Genomic DNA, 24,573 nt, shown 5'->3' with positions numbered 1-24,573 from the left:
AAAGAGACTTTTCCCGTAGCGTTTTGATAAAACGCAGTACTCGTTCCCTCTTCTAGAGAGAACCGAGGTTACGTTAGTAACCGAGTACGTTTTACTCTGAGATTTTCTCGTGATTACACGGTGTCTGTGGTGTTCTTTCGGCGCGTCTAAGAAATCTATTGGACGTCGATGGACCCGATTTTCCCCTAAAATCGGACTCGGAGCCTGCAGCTACAGTTCCGCACCCAGAGTCCCACATTCTCAGACTCCTCGTTTTTCGAGACAGCGCCTCCTATCAAATTAAATTTTATTTAGGGAATCATACTCATTCGATTTCTTTTTTAATCAAACTACTTTATAGCTCATGATACACCAACATATGAATAGTCCAACCATTAATCCAGTAATTATTTTAATTTATATAGGCTAATTTATGTAGACTATTAAATTAGTTCTTATAAAACGTAAGTATTAAAATGACTTTCATTCATCTGCATGATCAGCATTCATCTTTTATTTTAGTGACGTCGAGGAATTTGACAGAGCGATTGCAAAAAGAATGAAAAACGAATGCATTTACATTACATTTTACATTTGTTCATTTAGCAGACACTTTTATCCAAAGCGACTTATGAGGAGTTTTTTTTTAATGCAATTGAAGACGAAAAGTAAAGTCACTAACACAATTCTTTCTTCCTTTTTTCTTTGCTTTGTCCTGTTTACAGCAAGATGATGTTTAGGTGATAATTAAATAAAGTACAGAATTGTTTATTATTTGTGTTTTGTCTATTCTTATTTGAGTTTTGCTTCGCATTCAAAATATAGTTTTGTAATGTTAGCATGGTATAATGTTAATTAGACCATTATAGGTTGAACTGAAAGAAAAATTGAAATTTGAATAAAAAAAAACATTGTAGCAATATAATATCACATAATATTTTTCAGAAAATAGTTCAATCTGTAATTGTATCGGTAATTTTCTTTCAATTACACCCATGCTCAAAAAATAACTACTGAGAACACAATGAGTTTTTGTTGGCACATGCATTAAGCAGGGGACGCAAATATTTATTTGGATAACTTTAAATAAAACGAGACCGTAATATTGCATCCTATTGTTTTCAATGGCATTTGGATAAGGGTGTTATACGATCTTTCGGATAAAATCCAACTCCTCCCACCTTACCTAAACCTACCCGTCTCCACCCCCTGATCCCTAAACCCAACCCTAAACCTACCCATCTCCACCCCTTATATCTGGATCCAACTCCGCCCCCCGGATCTCATGTAGGCTACTGCATTGAGGTGCTACTGGGACTGTAGCTGCAGGCTCCGAGTCTGCAGCTTCATAATGTTGGACAGGAGGAGCTCTAGGACTGACCTCTTGGGTTCTGTCCCATCAGTCCGCACACCAAAACCCCATTTGTTCGGAAGCTCTAGTCTATGGAATCAATCCAGTCCGTACCCCACCCTCGACTTCTGTTATTTGTTTTATAGAAACTTACCCAACACTGGTACTAATCTCGATAACGCTAACTTCCTGAAACTGAAGTCTACATCAATCACGATAAAGCGTTCAATCTGAATTTCGCAACTCCGTTCACTCGAGGGCTCTTCTACTGTGTTTGGATCATCGTTCCCCAGATCGCACTGCTCTTATACAAAGGCACAAACTTGACCATGATTTCTGGGACTATATTTGTGTTCGCACTGCTGTGTGGAGTAGAGGCTGGCAGGGTTTTGGTGTTGCCAGGCGAGTTCAGCCACTGGCACAGCATGCGTTCAATCCTAGACGCGTTAGTTGATAAGAACCACAGCGTGACGGTTCTGGTCAGTTCTTCATCTCCTACTGTACAGTACACACGGAAGGAGCGGTTCAACTTCACTGTGTTCAAAGTCAACATGAAGAAAGTAGAGGTCAGTGCTACACTGCATGAGGCGATTCATCCCTGGGTAAATTACCAAGGCACCACATACGAGAAAGTCCTCAAGATCTGGCGACTGATGTCCAAGTTTAAGGTGCACCTTGATGAATTTTACAAGGGCATGTTCCACAATGAGGATCTTATACACACGCTTCGGGAATCTCATTATGATGTTCTTTTATCTGATCCGATGATGCAATTCTCTGACTTGATGGCAGAGACGCTGAAAATCCCGCTCGTCTTCTCAATGCGCGCAACGTTTGCGTATGTTGGCGAGCGGTTTTGCGGTCAGATCCCCACACCACCATCCTATGTTCCTGCGGTCGCTGTGCAGGGTCACCTCACTGACCATATGAGCTTCCTAGAGAGAGTGGAAAACATGCTCCTCTACATCATGTTTTCGACTGTAACTCTATTTATTCCGTGGTTTATGGATCCGTTTTACACTGAACTATTAGGTAATTATTATTATTATTATTATTGTTTATATGTGCCAACTTGTATGCATGTGCACTAATTGTTCAGTAGTAATGTCTCTTTCTAGATTATTTTAACCTTGTGACTTAAAGGTGCAGTAAGCGATTTCTGAGAAAAGCTGTTTAAGGTGTTAAAGCTATTATTGGACAAACTGATTAATCCAGGTGTGCCTGACCTACTGGATTAATCAGTTTGTCCAATAATGGCAGACAGGAAACAAAGGACCTGCCTGAAGTTCAGGAAGTAGTGCAGCTGTGCATAAAGCCCATTGGACCAACACCAAAACACACTTGTAGCCAATCAGCAGTAAGGGGCGTGTCCACTCATGAGGGGAGGGGCCTTTGCTGCATAGCGTTTTTGTGATTTTGGGGGTGGGGCTATCAAGATAGGGCTGTGATCCTTTTGAGTAGGGGCGTGTTTGTTTTGGTGATTTCAAATATTAACAGTAGGGCTGTGCGATTTATCTATTATTTGCAAATCATTTTTTTATGCGCAGCTTGTCACCGAAGCACAGCTGAAAGCACTGCGAGTTTGAGTCTCTTATAACGTGCATTTGAAAAGCAACATGAGTCAAACATCTTTCCAAACATGAGAATCATTTATGAACCTCTTGTCCAACAAAAGACTACATTTAATAACTTGTTTTTACTCCAAACTTGCTTCATAACGTCAGTTGCGTATGTGAAAACATCTGTCTGTGAGATGATGTGGTTTCTTACACAGAATAAGGCACACAACACACAATTTCATAGTATTCTATACAGTATAAAAAAAAAGTCTATGTCGATTAGCATTGAAGTATAAATATACTTCATTATCATGAAAATACCTGAGGCTTGAAGAACTCAGATAAACCATATATTGTCATAGTCGTGTGTTTATTAGTCATGTTCAATCAACCCGTTTCAATGTTCTGTTTATTCAGCTACGGCGATAGTATTATGCTCAAAGGGATTTCCTGGTACGATGTGCATTGAGGCATATTTTATTACAGTTTTCATCACTACATGTAAATGAGGAAGCATGACAGTAAAGCATCAAACTTACTACGACTCTGTCTTCATTTGCACGATTTAACTTGGTGTTTAGTCAGAGTTTCAACACACTGCACGAGAACACTGCAGGAGCTTCTACGCGAGAGCATTTACTACTGATCACAGAGTTGTGCTTCACTGACAAGCTGCGCATAAAAAAATCGCAGCCTTTGCCAAATCGCATGAGGTTTAATTTTGATTAATCCTGCAGACCTAATCAATAGCGTTTCTCAGAAATCGCTTACTGCACCTTTAACCTTTTGTGCATCGGCTGAGTAAAATTCTCTGTACATCACAGGCAAACCTACAACAATGTGTGAGACCTCAGGGAAAGCTGACATCTGGTTGATTAGAACTTACTGGGATTTTGAGTATCCACGCCCACTTGTGCCTAATTTTAAATTTGTTGGAGGACTGCACTGCAAACCCGCCAAACCTCTGTCAAAGGTAATGACTTTGCTTTGCCATATTATTTTGAAATATCTGGTCTTCTGATTTGTTTTGATGCCTTTACATTTTATTTTATTTTGCATTAAAACATGCATCATTTGTAAATTAAAGGTGCAGTGTGTAAATTTTAGCGGCATCTAGTGGTGAGGTTGCGAATTGCAACCAACAGAAGTTACGGTGGCTGATAGGAAAAGATGTCGTCGTCTGAGACACCAGATAATTGCCAGTTAAGCAATGAGGTTTCTTTACAAAGATAAATTAAGAAATTATGTTTACTGAATTATTCAGTAAAACGATATGTTATTGCGAATATTATTGTTACTTGTTCATCATTGTGTCAGTGTTTTATTCGCTGACTTTAGCTAGCTTCTTTGCACGAAGAACAACATAGTGACGAAGCGCGTTCTGTAGTAGTTTGTCCGTTTAGGGCCACTGTAGAAACATGTCAGCGCAAAATGGCTATTTGATTGTAAGGGGATTGTGTATGTAGATAGAAATGGCTCATTCTAAGGTAATAAAAACATAACGGTTCATTAAGCCAGGTCTTTATACACCACTGAAAACATAGTTATGTTTATGATATTGCATTTATGTCAACAGATCCTCCTAAATATTACACAATTCACCTTTAAGGAATTCTTACCTGAATAGATCAAATAACATTGTAACTTAATGCCATATCCATTTCTGGTGGAAAATAAGTTAAGCACTATCTACGCCGAAATGAATCCGCAGCAGTCTGGTGATACAAGTAAGAGCTCTGCAAGTTGTTTATGTTCAGTATTATTGTAATGGTATGTGCTTTGAGACAAGACGTAATTTAATGCTGTCTCTCATCTCGTGACGCTTTGCAGACTCTAGCTTTGGAGATGCTCTGAAGGGAGGGTGGGATCTTGTGCTTGCAAAGCTAGCTTGCTATTGCTAGCCGCTCCAAAAATGCCTACCCTAACTTTAAGTAGTTCACATGGTGTAAATGGTGATTCAAGTCTTGTTTTCTGTTTTTGTGTTGAAGTATGTGGTCATTTGTGTGTCTTTTAGGAACTGGAGAAGTTTGTTCAGACCTCAGGAGATCATGGCATTGTTGTTTTCTCATTGGGTTCCATGATCAACAACCTGACAATGGAAAGAGCAAACACTATTGCTTCTGCTCTTGGTCAGATCCCACAAAAGGTGTGCCAACCAAGCCCAAAGATATTTATGTCCGTCTGTTCAAAGTCCATTCATTCCACCAAAACTTTCAAGCTTCAAAATGTTCATAAAGAAAAGTAATCCAAACATTGATCAACACACATACATAGAGCACATCAAACATGGTTAATGGCAGCTCAGCTGTACTTATGTGACACGTGAGAACAAACCTAAGCAAGCACATTTAAAGGGATAGTTCACCCAAAAATGAAAATTCTGTCATCATTTACTCTCCCTCAAGTTGTTCCAAACCTGTATGATTTCCTTTCTTCTGCTAAACACAAAAGAAGATATTTTAAAGAAGGTTGGTAATTAAACAGTTGCTAGTCCCCATTGACATCCATAGTATTTTTTTTTCCTACTATGGAAGTCAATGGGGTCCATCAGTCGTTTGGTTACCGACTTTCTTCAAAATATCTTTTTGAGTTCAGCAGAAGAAAGAAAATCATACAGGTTTGGAACAACTTGAGCGAGTAAATGATGACAGAATTTTCATTTTTGGGTGAACTATCCCTTTAAGCTTCTCAGTTTGCCATATTTGATGTGATCCGTGTGTGCATCAATCAATGTCTATATGTGAATAAAAGTCCAAACTAAATGTGTTCATCACAAAATGTAATCCTGTACCATTAACAACCTAAAAGGTCTGTAGATGTGGTAAAAAGGTTTAACGGTATATGTTATCATCAAAAATACATTTCTCAGTAGGAAAAATAAATGCAATTTTTACAAAACCCAACTTTTCTATAAACTATCTGTTGCTTAGGTGTTCATATGCTTAGTACGTCCTCCATATGTGTATTTGCACAGGTTATTTGGCGTTACAGTGGAAAAACTCCAGAAACTCTCGCCCCCAATACAAAACTCCTCGACTGGATCCCACAGAATGATTTGCTTGGTAAGGAAAGTGTTGTCATGTGTGCTCATTATACACAAAGAACAATAACTGGTGTCAAATAGATACTGACTTCATTTTATCTGATAGGACATCCAAAAACGAAGGCCTTCATTACCCATGGCGGGACAAATGGACTGTATGAAGCTATTTATCATGGCGTCCCAATAGTGGGCTTGCCACTGTTTGGTGACCAGTCTGACAACCTGATGCACATGAAGACCAAAGGAGCTGCTGTTGCCCTTGATATCAATACAATGGAGTCCAAAGACCTGGCAGAAGCTCTCAAGACTGTATTAAATAATCCCTCGTGAGTTAAGTCTTTAATTTGAAATAATCCATTTCCAAAGGCCTCTACCAGTTATTTTCAGAAGGTTAGAAACAACCCTAAAATGTTTTTTTTTTTCATTAGAGGACTAGAGAGTGGAAAATGGTTTTGTATATTGTTTTTTTAACAACTAAACTAAACTTCACTAAAATTATAAAAGAACCTCAGGGAAAATAGAGTGTATAAATGTACATATGAGTTTTCTTTTTGGTCATTGGATTACCACGGCTGCCTGATGTCATAGAAAAAACACTGTAGTTCAAAGCAAAGCTTTTCAATATATTTAGAAACTTTTGTACTTTTGTAGAGCTTGTCTTGTGTTAAAAGGTGCACTAAGTGATGTTGGGGGACGTCACTTCTTGTTAGCGTTCGAAGTATTGTCAAACAGAAATGAGGCTAGCTCGACCCTCCCTCCTCCTCATCCCGTCCCCTCCCCCTCCCTTCCGTGCTTTTCCGATGTAAATTCGGGACTTTGCACGTTCCTTCTCCTTTTTCCCTCTTCTTTGCTATTGTTCATCGGAACGTCGTCTCTTTGGTCGTGTGTCGGCCATATCAAAATTCAAGAGAATATAATTCTAACGTTAGTCGTTGTCGTTGTCTAGGACATCTCTCCTCTAGCTAACTTCCCTCTTCATGCTTCTCTCTCCTCCACTCCCTACACCCCCCTTCATGTGCACGCGCACTAACCCCCCAACCCCCACCCCCAAATCATTCTTGTCGGTTATTGGCTGGAACACTGTTTGTTATGTTTTGTGGTCCAGGCTGGGCCAGTTTGTTTTTGTTGCCGTTTGTGGAGCCTGGGCTGTCTACAGAGACCGTGGTTTTTTACAGTGTGTTCAGGGGACAGGCAGCTAGCGGATAGTGAGGAGATGTTTGCTGTATGTGACAAAAAATGTTTCGGGGCCTAAAGAACGCTTCTTTTTCTTCAGGTACAAAGAAAGCATCATGAGACTGTCCAGAATCCACCATGATCAGCCGATGAAGCCTCTGGACCAGGCAGTTTACTGGATCGAATTTGTGATGCGGCACAAAGGAGCTAAACATCTTCGAGTTCAGGCACATGAACTGAGCTGGTATCAGTACCACTGCCTGGACGTAGTGGCCTTTTTACTCTCAATTGTTGCACTGATCACATTCCTCTTTATTAAAACATGCAGTTTCTTTCTCCGTAAATGTTTCAGAAAGACTCGTCCTGATGGTAAAGCACAAAAGAATAAAAAAGAGTGAATGCATAATAGCCTTGCCCTCAATACTTCTCTACAGAGATGCGGTTTGTGTGTCCTAACGTGTGTGAGACGGTCAGTGCGCATTTTGTGTGTATTGCAAATCTACTTAAAGGTGCAGACTGCAGTATGTAATATTGTAAGCTAGCGACTGAATTGGGTGCTGCAGTCTAAAGTCAAATTATTAGAGAGGGTTGTTTCCCCGTCCCTTCCTCCTCAGACTCAACCCTCATGCGGGTTGCCAGATTTAGGATGCAACTGTGATCAATCACCCAGTTAATTTCTGACCCAATATGCTGTGTTTTCCACCAACTGGCAACCTGGGGGTAAATTGGCAGTGGGCGGGACCACAGACCAAAACAAAAACAGATATTCAGAAAGCACATTTCAAAGGAGAATAACTGGCAGGATTGTTTTTCTGAGAAATAGTTGAATTTAGCATCTTTCCTAAATCTCTACAAACATATGGCATTTTTATGGCTTTCTGCAGTCAAAAAAATACATAAAGCCACTTTAATGAAACAAATACATGTGAATGTTCATGTAAAATAAACATATTTGATTTTCCATGCCGCTTGTCCTATGTAAGAAGAGTAACCGGCAGTTCCGGGAAGTAATTGATTAGATGTAATCTGGATTACGTAAACAGATGTAGGAAATAAATTATTGTTATTACATTAAATTACATTTTAAAATGCTCATGATCAGAGTAGTTATTTCTTAATGAATTGCATGATTACATATTATTCACACACTGGCAGTAAATTATTCATAATTTATTGGTTCTATGTAATTATTCTTTTTGTTTTGAAATTTTCCTTTCTAAAAACATTTGCATGTTCACAATTCTCTGATGTTGGTTAATGTGTATGGCTCAAACAGCTTTCTTAGGCCTTTGAGTAGAACTAAACAAAGCATGCCAGTAATGGCCGATATCCCAGCAGGGAATGTAGGGAATAGGGCACGCTTTCATCTCATGATTTTATAACGTTCATGACTGGCTAAGGCTTTACTATTAAACAGAAAATCCTCACAAAATATCTGGTTGGAGGGAAAGGGTCAGTAATTTTGACGTGGGCAACTAAGCTTTTTATAGTTTTCATATCAGTGCTGTACTTTTGGTAGCTAGCCTGGTACTCATACACTTGTCATCAAACTTTATTAGGGGAAAATTATGTCAAAACCGGGAACATTTTTACTAGTAGCAATTCAATTGTTGATGTCAAGAATTCATATCCTGGGAATTAATAAATTCAATACTGCTAGCCATACTGAGACAGTAGTGATGCACATAACAAAGGCGTGATGGCCTGAATATTTGGCAACCCTCATTTACACTGCGATGCGGGAGGAAGACATCCGCCATTTTAAAGCAGACAAACACGCTCAAGGCACAAAACATTTAATGGTGTGTCACATTTTCTAAAATATCGACGAATTAACATATTAATTAAGAACAAATCTAGAGAGAGAGAAGGGGGGCCCTTTAAAGCGTGTTTAATCCACGGGGGCTGAAAATGTCTGTCGACAGGAGAGATGAGAAAGGTAAAGATTTTTTTTTTTTACCTGTAACGTTAGCCTAGCCACAGATTTGTATAACAAAAGCCGTCACATGTGTTTTTTTTCTAATTATATAAACTATTAGCTGTTGGATATTAATTAAGTTTTTAGTTTTAAAATCACCCACATTCTTACTAGACATTGATGTGCATTTGTTGAGGAATCATAACTGTGATTATTAGCTTAGCATGATGCTAACGTATCATGGAGGATTTTGTTTATGAGTGTAGTTTTAGACAGAAACATCTATTTTATTTATTTGACGTAAATGACATATTTGCGGTTACGTTATGCATCAAAAATGGATCTATCATGTTTAATACATTTTGTAAAACACATATTATGTAATTTAAATATCTGATGTCTCACAATGGATGAATTAGCCTAGTGTTTGCACATTTTACACCAACACGTTAAAGGGAACAGTTTAATATTAAACGTCACTTTGGCTTTTTTGCTGAATTAATTTGAATTGATATTATTATTATTACTGTTTTGTATCTGTAATATATAGTGACGAGCCTATTGTATTTAATACTATATTGTAATGTTTCATGTTGGTGCGAGTGACCTATAACATGCCAATATACTTAAAACTAAAATGCAACATTTGTGTGCTTTTATTTCCAGATGGGGAACTGAACGTGCTGGAAGACATTTTGACTGATGCTCCTGACCAGGATGATGAGCTTTACAACCCTGAGAGTGAACATGATGTTAATGAGAAAAAAGGTACCATTTTAAAGCATTGACCGGATCAGATTTTATCCTCACTGCATCCAATTTTGACAAACTATTCATACTTGTAAGTTAAGTCATTTTGCAAGTGTTCAGGTTTGTTTGTTTGGGTACAGTAGTATTAGGGCTGGGCGATATGGCCAAAAAAAAAATCACGATAATTTTTTTTATATCAGTCGATATCGATAATTATCACGATAAAAGTCAAATCTTTATTTCTTTCAAGTTTAAAGGCAGATTTTTGCTCCTAAGTGAAAGTTGTAGAAACCAGAGCGTTAACTGTGGTTTTAAACTACTCTTTAACAATATAATTAATTAATTATAATTATCGTTATCGTTTTATCGCCCAGCCCTAAGTAGTATCAATCAAAAATATTCACACTGAGCTGGACTGTCATTTTCAAGTAAAAAATGGACCCAGTGTTTATTATAAATTATTTATCTTTGCACATCATTATTGTTTTTAAAATCATTTTCCTTGTAATCTTTAATTAAAATAACTTCCCTTTTTCAACAACATATCTGATGTTTACTGGCGCGAGGGCGGGGCAACCTGTCACTCACATGAAATCGACCAATAGCAAACACCAACAATCCAATCGATTCCCTGTGGACAATATTAAGTCCCGCCCCACATTTTTTCTTGTTTGTGAAGCCATCTCACTCACCACAATATAGAACAAAACACTACTGCAATTTCCATTTCATGCTAAATTTATATGTCTGGCTCTGTTACCACATTAACTGCGCGTTTACTCTATGCCTCAGGGTCTAAAAGGAAGCACGAACGAGGAGACAGCCAGGATGCAAAGCGGCTCAGAGCCTCAGGACACGCTACCAGACAGCAACTAAAGAGAGCTGCCACTTCTTCTGGATCAAACAGCAAAAAGACGAGCAATCCCAGAGGAAGACACGCACCAGAAGACATCTATGATGACAGAAAGAACCATACAGGAAGAGGATCCCGGGCTGATCTGCCTAAAGGATATAGTGAAAAAGGCCTGTCCCGCAGCAGAGACTCCCAGAGACGGATCAAACCCCTGCTGCCTGAGCTGACAGAGGTGAGAGAGGATGGGTTTTGCATTGAGATGGATCTAAAACCAATTATCCATTCCTATATTAAGAACAAATGGCAAACAGAATGGGGTCTAAATGAACAAACTCCATGAAATCAGCCCAAATGTTGGACCAAGAAGTTTCTGTTAGTGCAAAGCGGCTCAGAGCGGCATGACACCTGTCTCTGGTGAGCTTTTAAATGTAGTTTGACTAGGGTTGGGAATCATATGAAATTTTCCGGTTCCGCCGAACGATTCGGTTCCATTAAAATGGTTGAAACAACTAATAAAAAAATAGTAAGATAAAAATGCTCAATACTCAACTCAAACAATCCTTTTTGTGTTTATTCCTTATACTTGTCAAAGGAGTTTAATAGACTGTTAATGTCAACAAATTCAACATATTATTTAGCCACTTTTGCAATAGTAATTAACAATTTTTCTAAGGAAAATCAACATTTCTGCTTTCTCTGGGAGATTTCGGGACCTCTCTGTATCTCCAGCAGTGGAGAAAACCCTCTCAGAAGGGCTAGAAGATGCAGACAGGTGAAACAGAATATTTGTTTTTAAATCGGTTTGAATGATTGATTCATAAAGACTCATTACTGGATGATTCAGCGTTTCTGAACAAACCTCTTGAGTGACTGATTCAGTGAATCATTATTTTAATAGTTACTTGTCGCCACCTGGTGGCATAACGATGTAATTGATACAATCGTTATTTAAAGCAACTTTCAAAAGGTGATTTACTCTGTTTTGGCCGATACGGTAGACATCAGTGTTTATATCCGAACTATACACTTTTAGTACTTCTGTGATCCTTTGAATATTACTAATGATACTGTGTGGTTGAAAAGACTGTTTGTGAAGCTGTTTCACATTTATACATGACATCTGCTCTCTCTGGAGCAGCGACAGCGCGAGCAAAAATCTGATTATGTCGGTGTGATTTTGTCAAGGGTTTAATAGACAAATGAGAATCGTTGTCATTTAAGAATAAGATCACGTGAGGGTTTGAATTGAGAGAGAACTTTTAAAGATTGATCATGCAGCTCTACTCTCATTGCATTGATATCTGACGCAAAGCGTATATGAGTAGCGCGAGGGCTTTTCAGTGCATTCATTAATACATTAATATTCATGAGGTGAGACGTCGCTATTAAAGGATATACTCCCATTGCTTTGCCCACACATCGGACCAGTCAAACAGTTTTCGGAACCGGAATTTTGCATGGTTCCGGTAGGGCTGCACGATTAATCGCAATAAAATCGCACGCGATTTGGCAAAGGTTGCGATTATTTTGTGCGCAGCTTGTCAGTGGAGTGCGGCTGACTGGTAGTAAATACTGCCCCATTGGAACGCCAGAGGGCGCTCTCACGCAAACACGGTAAATATGCCCCGCCGCAGAAGTACAATAATGCGCATCATTCCAGGAAATCCCTATCGCTGTTGCTGAATAAACAGAAGATTGAAACGCTTGGATTAAACATGACTTATAAATACACGACTGCCTTATTCTGTGTAAGAAGCACATCATCTCACAGAAGAAGGAGCTCAGCTGTCGTTATGAAGTGAGTTTGGAGTAAATGCATGTTATTAAATGTTTCACGTTATTAAAAGAGGTTCATAAATGCTTCTCATGTTTTGGAAAGATGTTTGACGCGTGTTGTTTTTCAAATGCACGTTATAAGTGACTCAAACTCACAGTGCTTTCATGGAGCAGCGTTTACAGAGCCGTACATCAATGACAAACTGCGCATAAAAAATAATCGCAGCCTTTGCGATTTGAAAATCGTGATAAATCATCTCGATTTAAAGCTCCAATAAGTAGGAATTTTGTAATAAAATTTCCAAAAATAACTTGCACAGTGTGATATATTTCCTTCAGTTGTGTACTTACAATATCTCAAAAGTCTCCAAAGATTTTTTATTTCAGAGAAATTCCGATTTTAAATAACTGGCCGTCCCGGAAAAGAAATGTCGCGCCTCAGTGACGCAATATCCCTTTTTTCCGGTGTGGACCATGTCATAGGATATTCCACCACACCGGATTTATTTTTTTTACAACAACTTTATTGAGTTTTTTTTTTTCTTATCACAATAAACAATAAAGACGTCTGACAAAGAATAAAAAAAGAATAAAATAAAAAATATGACCCACCACACCGGAATATCGCATGGTCAAATGCGGAAGTGGTGGGTAAAGCGTTATAGCCATAGACTGTATGGTTATAGCTGTTATGGATCACGAACTCTTTGGCGAGTATTGAAGTGCCAACAAAACGAAAGCGTCCATATTCGGATACACTCAGACTGTGTGACAAACGGAGGAATAAAACCCAGATAAATATCGGCAGGCATTTTCGAGATGGAGAGAGCTGCGCGACTATCTTGGACTTGACCGAGACTCTGGTCTCGCGAGTGTATTGATAGACAGGTAAGACATGCAACTGTCAATAATAGCACTTATAAACAAAGTTATATTGCTCTTTGTACTTTGGTAAGGCTTTTTATCACGTGTGGTGACCGAGCTTATGGCAGTACAATTAAATTCAATCGGATATGATGTTAAAAAAAAATATTTAGTCATTACTTGGAAATGTTCGTTCAAATTTACTTTTAGATATTGGTTTGAACACGTTAAACAACACGGCATTAACCATAAAAACGTAAAACTGCACAACATTAACCAAACAAATCATTTGACAAATAGCTGTATGTTAACGGGATAATATAGCATAACATTTCACGTTCCTTGCAGTTCATTAATTATGATGAAATAAAATAATACGATCAGACATACAGGTAATACAAAAACGATGATTCATTAATTCCATGTAGATATATCGCTAGATGGTGAAAACGCATTAAAAGCGACATCTCCCATCGTCACCTCCTTCATAGCCTCATCAAGCTTCGCCTTTGTTATTGTTGGAAACTGCGCCCTCTTGTGGTCAAATACCAAAGTCGCATACTGGAGCTTTAACTGCAATTACATGTAAATTGCGATTAATTGTGCAGCCCATGGTTCCGGTATTTTTCAGAAAACACTACTGATTCTGGATATGGACAGATTCTCAGTTCCCAACCCTAAGTTTGACCGAGACTAGTACTGTGTTAAGTGATTGAGACTGAGATTGCTCATTTTTGAGAATTACATGTACATGCTATGTGTGCTCAAACTTGCTACACACACCATCTGATCGCAGACACGTTACATAAGACATACTCAGATTTGTATTTGCATCTTTGTGGTTCTTTTACTTCATTTTTGCCATCATTTCAGTGTCTAATGCCTGGTTCAGATTACTCTATTTTAGCCCGATTTTGGCACGATCCGTTTGACGGAACAGCCATCGGGACGCAAGATTCAATTGTTTCATCTCGTGTAATGTGTCGTAGTGGACGACAACCAACGCCGCATCTGCGATGCTTCAAGACACCATGATAAAAAGACTAGCATGTGTAATTTCTTTTTACGGTCATGAGTTAGTGAGTAAGCGTATGTGTGCATTTGTGTTAGTAAGCGAGAGTGTGAGCGAGTAAATTTGAGTGATGTGCGAGTGTGAGACAGCATGCAATGAATGTGTAGTCTGGCATGTTTCTTATCCACGACACAACAAGATTTTAGGAGTCACTATCACGTAATCTGACACAATGGCTATCGTAACAGGCAAAAAAATTGTGTAATCTGAACCAGGCATAACCATAGTTACCACAGTTACTCATACAAATGGGCATGTTGCAGTTAAAACAGATTGTTATATTTTTAAAACTAATCATCCATCATATATGTTGCATAGCAAGCAGGGTGTGTAATACATGCACTTGTTTTCAGAAGATGCGGAGGACCAGTGAGGACAGCACAGGCAGAACCAGTCGCTCCTCCAGAGAGGAAGAGCCTCATTCAGAAGAATACGTGACTGGCAGCTCCGTGGCTTCCTCTGAAGGAAACTGCTCTGATGTCGAAGAAGGAGCCATGCAGGAGGAAGGGGAAGAGAAGGAAGTGGAGGAGGAGGAAGGGGATGAAGAAGAGGAGGAGGAAGAGGAAGAGTATGAACTGGAGGAAGAGGACCCACAGGAGGGAAACGAACAGAATGACTACGACACTCGCAGTGAGGCCAGTGACTCCCAGTCTGAGTCTGTGTCCTTCTCGGAGGGAGAGTCTGTTCATTCAGCCTCGGGCTCAGAAGCGTCAGGTATGAGCTACTGAAGTTTGCTGGCTGGTTAGATTCGTTTATTAGGGGAAAAAAACGTCTTTTGTGTACAATTCTCCCAATTTGAGATGTGCCAATCATAATCCCCATGCTCATGTTGTTGATGTTCTCTGGTAGGTTGCAAAATCCTCTGTTCCAAACCCTAGTCAGCCGCCTCACAGTCTATATAGACCGAATAGAAGCATTCTAATCGAAATCTGACTGTTTTGAAATGTTAAAGGGCAACGTTACATTTTAGAAGGTGTTTGAACACGTGTCCACAGTGTGTGTAAATCAACCAGCCTATAATGGTAAAAATCCACATTTTTTACAATCCCCATAAATCATAAACGGTTTCAGATTTCCCCCTACTCTTACGTAAGCCACGCCCATCACTGGTGACGATGTGCCCTATTAGCTTTTGGTGCGTTCAAGTCATCTCGTATAGATCGTATTTACGAGTTGAACGCACATGAACGCCACCACAATGTTGTAAATCGAGTGGGGAGCTCGGGATTTTCTTTAAGCCCTGATCTTTACGAGTTGAGTGCGTGTCAGTGAGAAACATGGCGGAATACCACAATACTTCAAGATATTTAGCAGTGATATTGTCATGCTTTTCTATTTACAGCACAGTAAGCTAATTGCCTGCACAGAATATGATAGCAATAATATAACGCAAAGCATGAGCCTTCTGGAAAGGTGGCCGGGAACAGCAGCTCATTTGCATTTAAAGGGACATACACGAAAACTGTGTTTTTGCTCACACAAGGGCAAAAAGAATTGTGCTAAAACTTCACAGACAGATTCTGGGGACACCAGACTTGTATTACATCTTGTGAAAAGGGTCATAATAGATCCCCTTTAATGGAATATTTCTGGTTCAATATGACCACCTGTTTTCAAGCTCAGAAATGGAAAACGCCATAAAAGTGATCCGTTTAAATCCCAATGTTGTCTTGACATAGTATTTTTTTCATGGGGTGGCCATTCAAACACTTAATAGTCCAGCCATTTTATGAAAAAAGGTTGAACAAATTGCAACAGAAGCAAACTCAACTGATTTTGTATCCTCAATATGTCCTGAGTAAAAAAAAAAGCCCCAGAGAATCCCATTAGGGGAAAGTTTCGAAAAAGACCCAAATATAGCCTATTCATACGCCTATTCATTATTTTTCTCACGTGAATAGGGTAAAAATTTTAACCTTTAGATATCACCATGAAAATGACTGAGTTGATGGTTTCTAAAGTACTTCTTCCTGCCTCTATGTATTAATGCTCATGGGTAGCCTAAATGGGTTCCATTCAGACTTTAAAGGAGAACTCCGGTCAATTTTAACATTGAGCTCATTTTTTTGTACATTTGGAGTGCTGTCAATACAGAGAACAACGACAAAAATCGGTGTTGCCTACACCGAGTTATTCTATTTTTAAAATTTGCACCCTGTTGACTTCAATAGGGCAAGTACTAAACCTGCTTTTAGCCTCTTAACATCCTTGATGTGTCATTACAAGTGCACAGAAAATGTGAGTGATTCCTTCTGTGAACACGAGTGGATCTGACTGCAGTAGATGTGAAATATATGAATAAAAATGATGTTATTTAAGCCAGCGCAAATACCTGTGTTTACATCCTGTTTTCGGTTGAAGTCCAAAGTAATCGATTGCCGAGTTCACGCGCAAAGGTTTAGTTACCTATGATCACGCGCGTGAACTCGGCAATCTGTTATACTGTTATATGTCAAGATTCAACAAGACTTTTTCACCTGGCTATACCCAATGTTTAGATCTGTTGTGGTATTTATGCAAATTAACACATATGTAATTAGATTATGCACCGTTTGGCCATGTTAACAAACAATTTAAAAAAACTTGTAATACATTTTTTGTTTGTCTTGATGTAAGTAATCAACTCAGTAATTTTCATGGTGATATCTAAAGGTTAAAATTTTTACCATATTCACGTGAGAAAAATAATGAATAGGCGTAAAGGGTAATTTTAGGGTTTTCTTTCGGTCTTTTTCGAAACTTTCCCCTAATAGGATTCTTAGGGGCTTTTTTTCCTTACTCAGGACATATTGAGGATACAAAATCAGTTGAGTTTGCTTCTGTTGCAATTTGTTCAAGGTTGACCCCCATTTTGGCTTAAAATGACTGGAGTATAAGGGTGGCACAGAAATGGGCAAAAACAAAATACTGATCTATTTTACCTCGATTAACAACATCGTAGCTCATAGTAGGTCTGTATTTAAAGCTTTATAAGTTATCGTTAAAAATCTATTTCCCCATGGAGAAATTAGATGTCGATTTTACTTCCGTAACCCAACTGTTGCTGTTTCTTTGTCTGTGAAGCATTCATGCAGTGCTACCAAACAGTTTGGCCAAAATTAGGCAACATAATTGCAGTCGCCTTCAAACCGCGAGTGCCTTTATGATGCCCACCGCTTTGCCTAGCTGGCAGTTCACTGGGTTTTGGAGCAGACCTGTTCATTAAAGAGGTCCCACAAAAATATTCATTTCCAGCTTGCCTTGCCTCACTTGTTTTCTTACCTGTGACTGGTCAATCTCATGTTGTTAGAAGTTTTCACTACGGGTCGCTACCTGGCTGTGTTCATCAAAGGACAGAAAAACTATTTGACTAGAAATCGGAGCGCAAGCGATCTCAAATAATCCTTGATATTCTAACATAAGGGACCATGTTCTCCCGTTTACTGTTCAGATGAGGAAAGCAAAGCCAAGAAGCACGCTAGAGGGATATCACCAATCGTTTTTGATAGAAGTGGAAGTTCAGCTTCTGAATCCTATACAGGTATTAAATAATCCCTTAACCGCTCAATAACAACATTAATAGTTATGGCAGTAATAATACTAATAAATCTGTTAAGTCACAGATTTCAGATTAGGATTTAGTCGCTATTTGAGTTCGTTCAGCAGCAGTGTAACCTGACTTGCCTCTGCTCTGGTGGCTTTCAAAGAAAAAGCAAAATTAAGTATAAAATTAATTATGTAATAGATAATGTACAGTCAGCTCGTCATTACTGCAAAATAAGCCACAACAGGGGGGTCACCCTCAAGGGATTTATTTTGTGATATGGACCAACTTGTCTGTATGTCGTCACGCTTTTTACTAGCGGTGTGAATCGTCACTGGTCTCACTTTTCAATTCGATTATGATTATGTCAACTAGGGCTGTCAATCTTCCTCTATAATACTATTCGAATTCCATTCCTTATTTTATTTAATATTCGAATAATATTCGAATATTAAATGCTCAAATTCATCCTATTATTAATATTTACGACATTACACAGTCTTATGGATCGCCAATGCGTGATGTTGATCGGTCTCATATCTTCACAGATAAACCATCAGTTTGTCTGTTATTGCCTTTTGGCGGACAGCTGGTAACTTAGCAGTTGAGCCCCGTGATGAGGAGAGAGAGAGAGAGGCAGAACATAAGTAATTCTTGCCTGTTTTAGCGGCGGTTCCTCGGACAGATCGCCTAGCTTGTCAGGTTGTAAGTTGTCATAAAAAAAATAACGTATATTTTCCTCTCCGTTTTGGCCTTCCGTCAGCAATGAGACGGCGTTTTTATTAATGAAAACGCACTCCAAAGTGGATATATTTGAAGACGCCGTTTTCACGTTGTAGTGTGGACTGAGAATCAAATTGTTGATCTCCGTTACCGTGGAGACATTCCTCTCCGCGACTTTTGACAGTTGTGATGATACAGCGTGGATAACGTGCACAATTGTGTTACGATTCAAAAACTTTATTGTTTATCAGACGAAACAAAAGCGTTTAATTTTCACATGTGTGTGCCAAGGCGGCGACAAAGGCAAGATTGCATATTTTTTTTTTAAATATACATAAAAAAGCAATATTCGAATAGGAACTTCAGCATTGGAATAGTATTGATTTTTTTAATATTCGAATTATATTCGAATTTCGGAATTCGTTCCAACAGCCCTAATGTCAACGATTCAATTTGAAATCACAATGCGTTGCATCCTCAATTTTCAATATTACTGCAAATGGCTGCGTTTTCGTCAATGAATAGCAGTCAGATATATGAACTCCCTTTATTATATCTGCTCCGAGAAAGTACACTTCCTGAATGTAGCAAACATCAAACAAAACTTAACTCTGAACACAGCAGGCAACCGGAGCATTTAGAACTAATAAACACTAGTAAATACTAAAAGTGCATGAAACTGTCAAGTAGTGTACTAAAGTTACAATGATGCTCGCACACACACACACACGCACGCAGTAAATGTTAAAACAGTGGGTGCATTTTTTTAAAACACGCTTTTGTGTTTCGCCTCCCTCCGCCATTTTACGCTAGTGCGAGATGCACATATGCAGCGAATGACGTCAGAGAAATGCCAGTTGGCTATTATCGATTATAGTCTGTTACATCAATGCAGAATCATCCACATCCGCATCGCGATCTATCATAGAAACTATTATTTTCAACACCCCTACTCTTTACGTGGCTACATGAATCGTGTTGAAATTATGCAAGAAAACCCAATTGATCAACTGGGACAGCTTAAATGTTTAACATTTTCAGAGAGCCATTTAAAAGTAATAATCTGTTCCTTAGAGCAGTAATAAATACTTAACCGTTGTTGTAATGGTAAGATTTTGGCTAAAATTGGATTGTGAAGTTCCCAATATACTCACAGCGAAGTTCTTTTCCGTTCTTTGCTTAGGGGGTAAAAAGTTGTTTGAAAAACCTGAGAAATATAGTATTAGTGAACATCCCGACGCTGCCCAGGCTTCTCAGAGCAGTGTTTAGATGAATACGTGCTGCATGCTTTCCTCTCAATAACAAAAACAAACACAACAAAAATGACAACAAATGAAACCGTAAATGAAACAAAAAATAACAACCATGAAACTGTAGTCAAGAAAGCATCTGATCATAGCGATGTGTTAGCACAAGCTCAAGTCATGTTTATTTCACTTTATACAATCGATTTCCTTGAGGGCCACTGTCATGCAGAGTTTAGCTCCAAAACACCTGCCTGGAAGTTTCTAGTAACCACGAGCGCATTGATTAGCTGATTCAGGTGTGTTTAATTAGGGTTGGAGTTAAACTGCTGGACATTGGCCCTCCAGGAACTGAGTTTGACACCCCTGCTTTAAAGCCAACAGTTTTGCCATATTAAACATGAAAAAATGATTAGAATTGCTTTCTACTATAAAGCAGCGTTCCACTGTGTTCACGTTTTCACTCGCATCTGACCGACTGAACAGAAGAAATTAACCGGAGTAGATTTCCATGTCAAAGAAGGCGGAGCCTCAGAGCCACGCCCACCTATTACATCATCACCATGGACCAATGGTAGTCGAAGGTGTTTAAAGTGAACAAAATACAAGCTTATTTTTTTATGGCCTGATTTTGTTCGAAATTGTCATACCAGTTCGTTATTTGATTTTTGCTTGAAGTGTATCAGGGCCTTAATTGTTGATTGGCTTAAGTATAAATTGACTAAATCTTTGGCGAGCCAGGTCAGATTACAGATAGCTGAATCCTTCTGATTATATTTTTACACACCTGATGGCAACCTGAAATAGTGTGAATTTCTAACAACTAGATTTTGTCTCGCTAATCATATACCATGATGTAAAGCTTGTGGGAATGAATCTTAATGATCTTTGTTAAATCCAGTTGTGCAGGATTGGTGTGTTTCATGATCTGTGTAGGACCAGTCAAAATCATGGACCTCCAGCCGTTTCTGTCTGCATTTTGAGCTGAATGTTAAAGCCTGGTGTCTCTCTTGACTTTTTAGGGTCTGAAAAGAAACATGAAAAACTGTCCTCTTCTGTCAGAGCTGTGAGGAAGGGTAAGAACATCTCACTCACATTCAGATAATGTCTGTGTATTTAATTGTATTGTCATGTCTATAATCTCTAGCAGTAATATATATATTTTTAAGCAGTGAATCCTGTGTTTTTTGTTGCAATTTTAGACTTTGAGACCTAGATTGTTAAATTGATTACTTATAAATTGTAGTATGATCTTCATCCAACTCACATGTTGAAGACATTAATTACTCACACCGCTGGCTGGTAAAATTAAGTTAATCAAAAAACATATGATCCGAACCATGAGTTTGGTTATCCGTTGGACCGCTTGCGTTTGCCAATATGATATTAGTACAGTATCACCTGAGGGTGCTCTTGCATTCATTTGAGGGTGCTTAGCATGTGACATTGTAATTTTTTTACCCATTTTTTAATTTAACAAAAAATGATTTGTGATCAAACATTAATTGGAGGACCCCCTCCAGACTCCCTGGTTGAAGAACCGTGGTTTAGCAGATATGGAGTAACATACACTGAACAAAATTATGAAATTATTGCATATTTTAGAGTGGCCTTTTATTGTGGCCAGCCTAAGGCACACCTGTGCAATAATAATGCGGTCCAATCAGCATCTCGATATGCCACACCCGTGAGGTAGATAGATTATTTCGGCAAAGGAGAAGTGCGCAATAACACAGATTTTAACAGACATGTGAACTGTATTTGAGAGAAATAAGCCTTTTGTGTACATAGAAAAAGTCTTAGATCTTTGAGTTCAGCTCATGAAAAATGGGGGCAAAAACAAAAGTGTTGCGTTTATAATTTTGTTCAGTGTATTTTTATGTGCCCCATGTCTTGTACGTGCAATGTTAAAACTTGGGGGAAAATGTGGAGATAAATGTAATCAGTTTGTACAGCCTCTAAACTTCTGAACTACATGTCGGCGTGTACCTCTAGTTGAACATTATCAACAGCATCCTTTCTTTCAAATTTAGCAAACTGACCAATCTAAAAGTAGCTTCAGGCATCTTGCCTTTAGCAAATTTGTTTGTCACAACATAAATCGTTATTTTGTTGCTTTACTACTGAAACGTGTACCTCTTGACACATGTTCTCGATGCAAAGAGTTGACTAACTGCTATTAAAATTCGTTGTCAATTATTTTCATTTTTGGTGTTGCTGCATCTGTGTACTGACTAGTGTTACTCCATTTTGTGACCAGTTTCATAATATGCTTTTCTCCCGTTTTGTCTTTTTTTTTAAAGATCAAACCAGCAAGCTGAAGTATATCCTGAGAGAGGCCAGGTTTTTTCTGATTAAGAGCAACAACCATGAGAATGTTTCCCTGGCTAAAGCAAAGGTGTGCCACTCACAGCCCTGTTTACAGTTTGATTTAAGAGATTTAAGAGTTTAATGGAAGCTTAACCCAGTTAACACTGCGTGCGTTCTCTCTTCACAGGGTGTGTGGTCCACTCTGCCCGTCAACGAGAAAAAACTCAACGCTGCTTTTCGCGCTGCTCGAAGTGTTGTGCTAATCTTTTCAGTTAGGGAGAGTGGAAAGTTTCAAGGTATGTCTTAAAAAGAAAAACTTCCGTAAGGAAAACCAAACATAAATGGACAATAAACCCATAAGCAACAATTTAAAGAATTAGAGCACATGATTTGCTATGATTTAAGAGTGACTTGTGACCTCAAGAGTGCCAATAACACTTGTATGTTTTAGTTACTGCACAGTTCTGTGGACTGCCATAAACATTTTGATCAAGAACAACAGCATTGATGCTTGACACATAAAAGCGGTGACACACCTAGCCGACAAAAGCTGACTGTTGTTGCCTCGTGTCGACTGCGTCTCGGCCAAAAAGTTGCACTTGAATACGCCAAGAGGATTACAGGCAAATGTCAACTAGCATTTGTGTTCTGTGCCTGCATTTAAGGAAATAACTGTAATAACTGTCTGTATTAGCAGTCTATATTCATCATTTTAAAAGGGAAACCAAACTAGTGCTATGTTCAGACCTAAGGTAAATGTGGCACAAATCAACAAAAAAAAACAAAAATTCGTATGCGACTCTATTTTTGTCATGACTGTGTGAATGGCACAAACCACGTGGAATCTGATCTTGTCAATTCTGATTTGGGCCACTTCCCTATGTGGTGCTAAATCTGATACAGGTCAGATATTTCGCAATGCGACAGTCATATCGGAATTCATGTGAATTTTACGTCATTCAACAGCAACATTCAGCGCTCATGGGAGCCACTTCAAAGATTTTACATGCCGACGTTATCAAGACAGTTGTGAAATGTAGTGAAGGACCGTGATGTGTCAGAGCTCTTAAGTATTACAGTGACAGCTCTATACATCATATATTCATATCTTTGTTTTTTATATTGCCAGTGCGTAAATTCGCTGGCGCCCGTGGCAGATCACAGTATCAATAAACGCTTGCGTCTGTGTTTACTTCAGTACGACAGCATGCCGCGTGATCTCTTTTATCATTCTTTTGTGCATGTGGGTTATGCATGTTAATATTCAACAATATTATTGATCTGCCTGCATTGACACCATTATATGAGAACTGAACTCAGCTGGATGATGACATCACTGTTTTCTCCAGAGCGGCTGTTTAGATAAATGAACTAAATTAAAGGGGTGATGAACTGAGAAATAAAATTTTCCTTGAGCTTTTGACAAGAGATCATTATACTAAAATAATTAGTAAGTTTCAGAACTGAAAACTTCCTTGTTAGTCCAATAAAAGCTTTTAGTGACACCAGGCACAGCGAACGACAGGTTTTTCAAAGTGGGAATCTGACGTCAAAGGGTATCAAACCCCGCCTCCGCAGAAGTTGATCAACGCCTACCTCAACACTGCTTGTTTAGCCCCGTCCACCGATTCACGCATTACATGAAACTCATTATATTATGCAACACTGTTATCCAATCATAGCAGTGGGCGTTTGCTTCCAAGTCTTCAATGTGGCACAAGCGTTTTAGGAGCTAGGCTCAAAACCAGTAGCCTGACTACGCCAGACTTCGTACTTCCGCTCAATTTCAGTTTGCTTCTGTACTCAGTCTGAGATAGCGACCGTTTTCCTCCGGCTTCAAAACAACCGGCCAATCAACGAACAGAGGGCGGGCTGAGAGCCGTGACGTAGACGCTGATTGTACCGTGGATGCGTAGATTTACTTCACATAATCTGCAAAAGTCATTCACAGCCATGTTCACTCCAGTATTTCGCTCGATGGTTTTGTTTTCGCATCATACATGTGTTTACAGTGGAAGTTAGATGCGGCTGAGCATGCGCATAACACGTCATAACCAAACGTTATGTGATTGGCTTACGGGTAACCAATAATTTTAAACTTCAGACAAGCACCCCCCCGCTAGAAAGAAAACGCTTTTCAATTATGCCATGCCAGACTCTGTCTATGAAGCTAAGTGAAGTAGCAGAGTTTGGTATTACCATGCTACAAACCCAGGGTAGAAAATAGCCTATTACTTACATTTTACATTTATGCATTTGGCAGACGCTTTTATCCAAAGCGACTTACATTGCATTCAAGGTACACAATTTACATTTTATCAGTTCTTGCTTTCCCTGGGAATCAAACCCATGACCTTGGCATTGCTAGCGCCAACGCTCTACTGTTTGAGCTACAGGAAAGCCTGTTTATTACAAGCCTGAATATTACTTATTCA

The 24,573-nt window shown here is 38.9% G+C and overlaps 2 protein-coding genes across 5 annotated transcripts in view; both read left to right on the top strand.

The window, feature by feature from the left end:
• Positions 1 to 1,258: 1,258 nt before the first annotated feature.
• Positions 1,259 to 8,199, top strand: LOC308690851 (UDP-glucuronosyltransferase 2A1-like). The gene is made up of 6 exons (XM_081365588.1): positions 1,259 to 2,362; positions 3,714 to 3,862; positions 4,904 to 5,035; positions 5,864 to 5,951; positions 6,039 to 6,258; positions 7,206 to 8,199. Exons 1-6 carry the CDS (start codon positions 1,660 to 1,662, stop codon positions 7,501 to 7,503), a joined length of 1,590 nt encoding a protein of 529 aa, XP_081221714.1. The 5' UTR covers positions 1,259 to 1,659; the 3' UTR covers positions 7,504 to 8,199.
• Positions 8,200 to 8,388: 189 nt separating this feature from the next.
• Positions 8,389 to 24,573, top strand: part of ythdc1 (YTH N6-methyladenosine RNA binding protein C1) — a 25,621-nt gene continuing 9,436 nt past the window's right edge. For 2 of the 4 annotated variants that reach the window (XM_081366742.1, XM_081366740.1), the window contains exons 1-7: positions 8,839 to 9,044; positions 9,690 to 9,791; positions 10,566 to 10,858; positions 14,695 to 15,052; positions 20,851 to 20,904; positions 22,132 to 22,226; positions 22,326 to 22,434. In XM_081366742.1, the coding sequence (XP_081222868.1) occupies positions 9,017 to 9,044; positions 9,690 to 9,791; positions 10,566 to 10,858; positions 14,695 to 15,052; positions 20,851 to 20,904; positions 22,132 to 22,226; positions 22,326 to 22,434 (1,039 nt within the window). In that variant the 5' untranslated portion in view covers positions 8,839 to 9,016. Of the gene's footprint in view, positions 9,045 to 9,689; positions 9,792 to 10,565; positions 10,859 to 14,691; positions 15,053 to 20,850; positions 20,905 to 22,131; positions 22,227 to 22,325; positions 22,435 to 24,573 lie in introns of all 4 variants that reach the window. The other 2 variants (XM_081366741.1, XM_081366739.1) reach the window with 2 other exon arrangements.

The sequence above is a fragment of the Scardinius erythrophthalmus genome (assembly GCF_964197995.2).
Source record: "Scardinius erythrophthalmus genome assembly, chromosome: 5".
NCBI classification, from domain to species: Eukaryota; Metazoa; Chordata; class Actinopteri; order Cypriniformes; family Leuciscidae; genus Scardinius; species Scardinius erythrophthalmus.
This window is presented reverse-complemented; position numbering and strand designations above follow the sequence as displayed.

What these genes read in the sequence shown, in the direction of transcription:
- LOC308690851 (XM_081365588.1), top strand. Translation starts at nt 1,660, where the DNA reads ATGATTTCTGGGACTATATTTGTGTTCGCACTGCTGTGTGGAGTAGAG. An exon ending in GTTTTACACTGAACTATTAG is followed by an intron (nt 2,363 to 3,713) that starts GTAATTATTATT and finishes TGTACATCACAG; the next exon opens with GCAAACCTACAACAATGTGT. An exon ending in CCGCCAAACCTCTGTCAAAG is followed by an intron (nt 3,863 to 4,903) that starts GTAATGACTTTG and finishes TGTGTCTTTTAG; the next exon opens with GAACTGGAGAAGTTTGTTCA.